We start from the raw sequence: 9,239 nt of genomic DNA, 5'->3' as shown, positions 1-9,239 counted from the left end.
CCAACTCCTTGTATCTCATACATTTTGCAAGATAAGCCCAAGTACTAGCAATAGAGTCACTTATGGCGAAGAATAAAAACATTTTGTCATTTTTCAATGAAAGCCTTCAAATGGTGTAAAATAGAATAAAGTAGCAAGAAAATCAACATCAAATTAAAAGATAAAGATAATTTGAGGAGGGTAATTTAGTATTTTTAAGACTACAACCTTATAAGCAATCTGCACTCACTTAAAAGAAGAGTTAGAACTTAGTGCCAAAATTTTGAAGACCCTATAATATTATTTGTATGAATAGACAAGTGGTGTATGAGTTAGATTTTTTTTCTAAATTCATAAGGTTTTCCTATATCTTGTCTAAAAAATTGGGACAAAGTATGTTAATGCAGATAGAAATTTCAAAATTAGATGAAGGAAAGTTGATTCTTGAACTATAAAAAATTTTAGATCTAACATTTTTTATCTCTTAAAAATATAACCATTATAGAATAACTACTCAAGTGAAATACTTTACATGTTGAAGTTACACCAGAAAATGAATAATTAGTGGAGAAACACCCTAATTACAAATTTTAAAATTAAATATTTTTTTAAAACAAATAAACTAGATGAGTGGACTTAGTCCTCTTATATCATTTTTATTATAACTAAACCCTTTATCTCAGATATATTATTATCATACTTCTAATACATTAGATTAATTGTGAAAATAGCTTTTCCTCCTAAGGGGATTGTGACATTTTAATAATTTTATGAAAAACACGTTGTATCTAACAACTATGTTAATTTTGATGCTATCATGAATAAGATTATCCAAGCCAATTTATATATAGAAATTTTATGGGAATTTTAATGGAAATCGTATTATATTTGAAGGTGACATTAGAAATGATAGATTTTGAGAACAAACCATAAGGATTTAAACACCATGACGGTAATACTCCATTATTAAGCAGCAGAAATACATATATGCATACAGTAATATTAATAGGAATATCATACCTGTAGTGAAAGACATAATAGCATAGTATCTATAAAGAGATACATATATGCATACACCAAAGTAGTAGCAGAGTATAGCATCGATATAGAGATACATATATGCATACACCAACGTAGTAGCATAGCATAATATCTATACAGAAATACATATATGCATCCACCAAAGTGGTTGTCGTTCCATGCTTTGCTCAGGGAATTATATAACCTGCACACCAAGCACAAACAAACATACAAATAGATAATCTACATAGTGAGAGTGTGGGTGAGGAGATGAAAAAGGTGGAAAGCAACTTACTATGTTGGGTCCCTATAATACTAGTGATTACCCCATTACTATTGTAATTGTACCCCTTATTAATATTGTTGTGCCCCTATTATCCCCATATTATTATTATTGTGCCCCATAGAATCCCTTTATTGTTATTTTTGTGGCTTTATATTATTATTGTTAGGTCGGCTGGGTTATATTGTGACTCCTTAGACTCCTATATATAGAAAGGAGGTTTTGTCATTTGAATCATCGAAGAATTGTTCATTTATGTAATGTAAAGGAAGTTGCCCCCTCGAAGAGGCTAAATTCTAAGGCGTTGATCTATCTTTTCTATCTTTTCTTGAGCCGCGTTCATAACATTTGGTATCAGAGCTTTGGATTCTAGGGTTTTGCTACTCCAAACAGGTCATCGTGGCATTTTCGCTATAACTTTTTTTCTGCGATGTTTCAGAAGTTGCAAAAAAACCCATTTGAGAAGAAATCACGCTACACCTCGGGTCTGAATTACAGATCTTTTCGCACTATATTTTGGATATATGATCTAAGGAAGTTGGTCTTTTTGCAGAATCCTGAATTACATTCCAAATAGGTGACCTAGGGAAAATCGTCATAACTTTCTCTTCGGGGATCAGATTGAAATTTCGTCAAAAGGTACAGAAAGAGGATAGACTGTAGTTTCTTGTATGAATCTTTTAGATCCAAAGGTCGAAACAGTGACTCGTGGCACGTCGTACAAGTTCGCTCTACTGAACTAGTATATAATCAAGTCACTGTGGGAGATTTCGCATAACTCTTCCTTGGAGAATCCAATTTGGGTCAGAGTTGTGGCATTGGAAAGAGGGCACAGAGGGCTACTGTAGGTCACAAATTCAGAACTAGATGATTGTAAATCGTAGAGATACATCAGCGGCAATATCAAGCTCCTACAAAGTGAAAAAAGGTGTGTAGATTTTCTTAAATTTTTGCTTAAGCTTGGTTTGAAAATTTATTTTGAAGGAATTCAAAGGGCATAGTAGAGCATTATTATCAGTAACTGATGCCCCGAGGAAAGAAAATTCAAACACCTAGTAAGGGACCTGAAAGCTCTAGCATGACTCATGAAGAAGAGGAAGAAATGCAACATGATATATCAAAATTACAAGACCAAGTGCAACAACTATCCCTTACACAAAAAGGAACAAAATCTAAGATGGATGGTTTAAAGAAAGATGTAGAAGATAAGATGAATGGTTTAAAGAAAGGTGTAGAAGCTAAGATGGACTGTTTAAAGAAAGGCGTAGAAGCTAAGATGATTGATGTGGAAGCTAAGATGGATGATTTGAAGATAGATTTGAATAAAAACATGGAAGATTTGAAGACACGCATGGAAGATTTGAAGACATATTTGAAGACAGATTTAACAAAGTTTCTACAAGAAATGCTTACTAATGGTGAAAGGGTAGTAAAGGAAACTCATGATGAGAACAAAAGAAATGTTAATCATGATTTCATAGACTCTAATGTTGGATTGAAGACCCACCATATTCAAAAAATCGATATGAGGAAGTTTGATGGCAAGGATCCCACAACATGGATATTACAGATGGAGAAATTTTTTGATCTCAATAATGTGCAAAACAGACAAAAGGTATGTATTGCAACTTTATATTTGGAACCAAATCAGTTTGTATGGTATCAATGGCTTTGCTCTCGTAAACAATTTATCACTTGGGAAATTTTTACAGAAGAATTGATAGCACATTATGAGGATACAAAAAGAAACACTTTCTTTAGCCAATTGATAAGTCTCAAACAAAAGGGTTCAATAATGGAGCACATTGAGGAGTTCCAAAAATTGAACATACAGGTAAAAAATATTCTAGAGGAGCATAGGATTGATGTGTTCATAAGGTCTTTAAAGGATAATATCCAACATGATTTTCACCTTTGGGAACCTAATTCATTATAGAAGGCATTCAGGTTAGCAAGAAAAATGGAAAGTAAAATTATGGCAACCAGGAAGCATACCACTCACAACTATAAAGATGGAAGTGTTGTTGCGCATAGTCTTCCACAACCTATAAGGTTAACACCACAATAATTGGAAGAAAAAAGAGCAAAAGGGCTTTGTTACAGTTGTGATAGCAAATACACTAAAGGTCATAAGTGTGCTGAGAAGAAATTATTCTACATAGATTGTGAAGAGGAAGAAGAAAAGGAGCAAGAAGGGTCAAAATAAGAGGATATACTCCAAGAACAAAGCCTAGATAAAGAAGAAATGAATATGACCATATCTTGTAATGCATTGGCGGGAATTACCACTCCTCAAACCATCAAGATAGAAGGACAAATCAAGAAGAAAAAGGTAATGGTGTTGATTGATTTAGGAAGTACCCACAATTTTATTCATTGTGAGGTAGCAAAAGAATTGAATTGCTTCTTATATCCAGCACCAGAGTGTCAAGTGATGGTTGCAAATGGAGGAACAATAAATTTCTCTGGAAAGTGCCATAATATCAAGCTATCCATGGGAGAATATGTATTGACTAGCCCAATGCTTTCCATTCCAATGGGAGGTGCTGATGTTGTACTAGGAGTCCAATGGCTACAATACTTGGGTACAATAGCTTTTAATTTTCAAGAACTTTTCATCAAATTTTCTACGGAAGGAAAGGAAGTTGAATTAAGGGGTATTGCAGGGAAACCAGGAAAGGTAATCAGCTCTAATGGTATGACAAAGCTTCTTAAAAAGGAACAAAGAGGTGTAATTGCACAATTATGTTCACTAGATGTTTCCACATCAGAATCATCTATTTCTCCAGATCTCAAGAAAGTCTTGGACAATCATTCCAAGGTATTTGAGACTCCCAAAGGTCTCCCACCTATGCGTGATCATGATCATGCTATTCATCTGATTCCAGGAAGTGTTCCTCCAAACATCAGGCCGTACAGATATCCCTATGCCCAAAAGAGTGAAATTGAACGTATGGTTGCAGAAATGCTAGAAGCTGGTATAATTCAACTGAGTCAAAGTTCTTTCTCTGCTCCAGTAGTATTGGTGCACAAGAAGGATGGATCATGGTGCATGTGTCCATATTATAGGGAGCTCAACAAGCTCACTATTAAAGATAAGTTTAGCATTCCTTTCATTGATGAATTACTGGATGAATTGCATGGATCAATTTACTTCACCAAGTTGGATCTTCGTTCAGGATATCATCAAATGAGAATGAAGATTGAAGACATTCCGAAAATAGCATTTAGAACTCATGAGGGTCATTATGAATTTTTGGTCATGCCTTTTGGCCTTACCAATGCACCTTCAACATTTCAAGGTTTGATGAATTCAATTTTCAAACCATTCCTTAGAAAATTTATGTTAGTATTTTTTGATGATATACTAATCTACAGCAAGTCTTGGAAGGATCATGTTAAACATGTTGACAGGGTGCTACAACTATTGGAGGAAAAAAAATTATATGCAAAAAGATCCAAATGTTTCTTTGGAGTCCAAGAGATGGAATATCTGGGTCATATTGTATCTCATGAAGGGGTTAAGGTAGACCCTAGCAAAATTAAAGCCATTAAGGAATGGAAAATCCCCACATCCATAAAGCATCTACAAGGATTTCTCTAGTTGACAGGGTATTATCGCAAGTTTGTTAAGAATTATGGGAGAATAGCAGCACCTCTAACAACGTTATTGAATAAAGATGCATTTTCATGGACTCCGGAAGCAACAAAGGCCTTCGAACATCTTAAAGAGGCAATGTGCCGAGCACCGGTCTTAGGTACACCAGACTTCACAAAAACCTTTATTGTGGAATGTGATGCTTCAGGAAATGGAATTGGTGTTGTTCTAATGCAAGATGAAAGACCCATTTCTTTTGAAAGTCGTCCAATCAAGGGAAATTTTTTACACAAAGCTTTTTATGAGAAGGAAATGTTGGCAATACTCCATGCCCTTAAGAAATGGCGACCCTACCTAATGGGAAGACACTTCAAGGTAAAAACGGATCATGATAGCCTTAAATACTTTTTAGAACAAAGATTATCCTCTGAAGAGCAACAAAAGTGGGTCACAAAGATGTTGGGTTATGACTTTGAAATCATCTACAAAAATGGGAAGAAAAATGTGGTGGCAGATACACTCTCAAAGAAAGGATGAGGATGTGGAAGCATTGTTGTGCGCCATTTCTATTATCCAACCAGATTGGATAAATGAAGCAAGGGAGGAATGGAAGAATGATGAAGAAGTGTGGGCACTTATTCGAAAGTTACAACAAGATTCCAGTACGTCTGATACATTTAGCTAGAAAAATGATTCGTTATGGTACAAAGATCGCTTATACCTCTGTAATAATTCCCAGCTAAAACAAAAGATTCTTATGGAATTGCATACTTCTCCCTTAGGAGGGCACTCAGGATTTTTAAAAACATACCACAGGGTTAAGAAGGAATTTTTTTGGGATGGCCTTAAATCAGATATTCAAAATTTTGTGGCGGAATGTTTGGTTTGCCAACAAAATAAAGTTGAAACAATTAAGACATCGGGTCTATTACAACCTTTATCCATTCCAAGCCAACGTTGGGAGGAGGTTTCAATGGATTTTATCATAGGTTTACCCAATTCTGAGGGAAAGAGTGTCATCATGGTGGTAGTTGATAGACTTACCAAGTATGCACACTTTTGTGCATTATCACATCCATTTAAAGCCAGTACAGTTTCTACTGCATTTATGGAAACCCAAAGTTTATTGTAAGTGACAGAGATTCCATTTTCACTGGAAATTGTTGGACAAAATTATTTTCTTTTCTTGGTACTCAGTTAGCTCATAGCTCATCTTATCATCCTCAATCTAATGGGAAAACTAAGATAGTAAACAAATGTTTGGAAGGATATCTTCGTTGCTTTGTATCTGATAAATAGACACAATCGGTCAAATGGTTGCCTTTGGCTGAATGGTGGTATAACACTTCCTTCCATACAGCAACAAAAATGACCCCATTTATGGCACTTTATGGGTATCAGCCACCATCCATCACGTCATATTTAAGAGAAAATTCTAAGGTTCAAGCAGTGGAACATCACATCGAACATCAACAACAAGTCCTCCAACTCTTAAAGGATAACCTCGTGTTGGCACAGAATAGAATGAAACAATAGGCAGATCAACATCGCAGCGAAAGAAGTTTTGGTGTAGGTGATTGGGTATTCCTACGGCTACAACCATATAAGCAAATGTCCCTCAAGCAAGATAAGAAGGATAATAAATTATCACCAAAGTATTATGGTCCATACAAGGTGTTGCAAAAGATTGGTACTATGGCATACAAATTAGAGCTTCCTGCAGCTTCTCGATTGCACCCAGTTTTCCATGTTTTATGTTTAAAGAAGGTTATAGGCGACAAGCTCCTAGTTTAAACAATATTTCGAGAACTTGATGAGGAAGGAAAAATTATATTGGAACCGGAAGCAGTCATAGACACAAGAACTCGACAGCTACGAAATCGATCAATTTCAGAGTATCTTATCAAGTGGAAGAACTTATCTACTGAAGATTCCACATGGGAGGATGAGAATTTTATACAGAAGTATCCAGAACTACTCAAGCGTTGAGGAAAACACTTTTTTGAAGTAAAGGGGCATGTTGGGTCCCTATAATACTAGTGATTACCCCATTACTATTGTAATTGTACCCCTTATTAATATTGTTGTGCCCCTATTATTCCCATATTGTTATTATTGTGCCCCATAGAATCCCTCTATTGTTATTTTTGTGGCTTTATATTATTATTGTTAGGTCGGTTGGGTTATATTGTGCCTCCTTATACTCCTATATATAGAAAGGAGGTTTTGTCATTTGAATCATCAAAGAATTGTTCATTTATGTAATGTAAAGGAGGTTTCCCCCTCGAAGAGGCTAAATTCTAAGGCGTTGATCTATCTTTTCTATCTTTTCTTAAGCTGGGTTCATAACATATTACCACATTTCTTTCCAGCCGGGCGATTGGAAATGTTGCAGTGCTTAGGAATGGTGATGGTAATAGCAGGGTTGATTCCAACCTGCCTCGCTACGAGAGAATGGAACACTGCACACAGACAGGCTGGCATTGCAAGGTCATTCCTCACTTGGGTGCAGCAGGAAGCAGGGACGCTTGCCCTAGAATTGCTTGTAGCCCCAATACAGGGGCTCAACCTGAGACCCACGGTGCTAATGGAAGTACTCCCACATTCACCAGCACCATAAACAGTCTGCAATATGTGTGAGCTCCGCACTGCAAATAGCATTACCGTCACTGCCTTCACGTTCGCCATAACCAATGAATCGCAAGTTCCCCTTTGAATAATTTGGTGTTTGCCTTTCACAATAGCACTAACGATATATCATCACAAGTGAAGTTACAAGGAGAAAAACGACCAGTTCTCTCTTTATAAGCATGGGGTGCTTCCATGAAATCGGGTGTTTTCCTCTCACAATAGCACTGACGATATATCACCACAAGTGAAGTTACAAGGAGAAAAACGACCAGTTCTCTCTTTATAAGCTTGGGGTTCTTCCATGAAATCAAGATCTTAGTATGAACGCGAAGAAAAAATGGGTTGTTTCAAAGCATACATCACACACAACAGATTTATACTCAAAGACTTAGACAGCAATAGCAAAGAATAATTTCACAAATGGAGAAACAACAAGATTACTCAGTGAGAAACAACGGTATAGATAAGACAATCACTAGGGAACAAAAATCACTTTGCATTACGTAACCTTGGCTTGCCTTCCTTGGCCAGAGAAATTACAAATTTATAGAGGCAAAAGAAGGATCTACAATCCTGCATGTGATTTAGATGGAGATCTAGAAACTAATGGCAGTGTAGAAGGATCTAGAATCCTGCATGCCTTTTGTTTCACACTTAACATTTTCCCACTTGAAGCCAAATAAGAGATGAATCAAGTCACACTGAGTCCTACCATGCCTCTACATAACTCATGTTTATTTCGTGGTAGAATCTTAGTAAGCATATCAGTAGGGTTCCTATCTGTATGGATCTTTTCCAAGGATAAATGTTCTTTCTCCAACATATGTCGGATCCAATGTTACCTTAAGTCAATGTGCTTGGTTTTCGAATGAAATGTTGGGTTTTTCGCCAAGTGAATGGCACTCTAACTATCACAATATAACACATACTTGTCCTACTTTATTCCTATCTCTCCTAGGAATTGCTTCAACCACAACATCTCTTTACAAGTTTCTGTTGCAGCTATGTACTCTGATTATGTTGTAGATAGGGCTACTATTCTTTGTAGTCATGACACCCAAGATACTGCTGCACCTACAAATGTATACAAATAACCTGTAGTGGACTTTCTGGTGTCCATATCTCCATCTGAATCTCTAAATCCTTCAAGCACAGTCTCATCATGACTAAAACATAAGCAATAATGACTAATACTCTTGAGATACCTCAAAATCCATTTTACTGCTTTCCAATGTTGTTTGCCTGGATTGGAAAGGAACCTACTCAGTACTCCCACTGAATATGCAATGTTTGGTCGTGTGCATACCATGGCATACATCAAGCTGCCAACCGCTAAATTTCCTTCTTTTGTGACAGCAGCCAAATCTAATTTTCCTATCAGTGTCTTCAATGTGTATAATATTCCTATCTTGCGTCCTTTGGCCATGACCAATGCTCCTTTGTTAATTTTCTAGCCTCCTTTTCCAAAGCTTGTGGAATAGCCTTCATCATCCAGTCGTCCCATTGAGATTAAACTGATGGGCATTTCTGGTACATGCCTGACCTGTTTCAACAATATATTTGGTCCATCTTTCATCTTGATCTGGACATCTCTCACTCCAACAACACTACAAAAATGATTATTCCCCAAATGCACTCTACCATAATCACCAGGATTATATGAAACAAAACTATCTTTGCATGGGGTTACATGTTGAGATGCCCCATAGTCAAGCATCCAATCAAAGC

The 9,239-nt window shown here is 36.4% G+C and overlaps 1 protein-coding gene across 1 annotated transcript; it reads right to left on the bottom strand.

The window, feature by feature from the left end:
- Window positions 1-7,223: 7,223 nt before the first annotated feature.
- Window positions 7,224-7,568, bottom strand: LOC149234198 (uncharacterized). Its single transcript, XM_089368181.1, has one exon. The coding sequence runs from the start codon at window positions 7,566-7,568 to the stop codon at window positions 7,224-7,226; it is 345 nt and encodes a 114-aa protein (XP_089224307.1).
- Window positions 7,569-9,239: the final 1,671 nt, after the last annotated feature.

The sequence above is a fragment of the Pinus tabuliformis genome, chromosome 8 (genome assembly GCF_031772625.1).
Source record: "Pinus tabuliformis cultivar Carrire ecotype Pingquan chromosome 8, CPIR1, whole genome shotgun sequence".
NCBI lineage: Eukaryota > Viridiplantae > Streptophyta > Pinopsida > Pinales > Pinaceae > Pinus > Pinus tabuliformis.
This window is presented reverse-complemented; position numbering and strand designations above follow the sequence as displayed.

Excerpts from the sequence above, each read along its gene's own strand:
- LOC149234198 (XM_089368181.1), bottom strand. The coding sequence starts at position 7,568 with ATGGCGAACGTGAAGGCAGTGACGGTAATGCTATTTGCAGTGCGGAGC.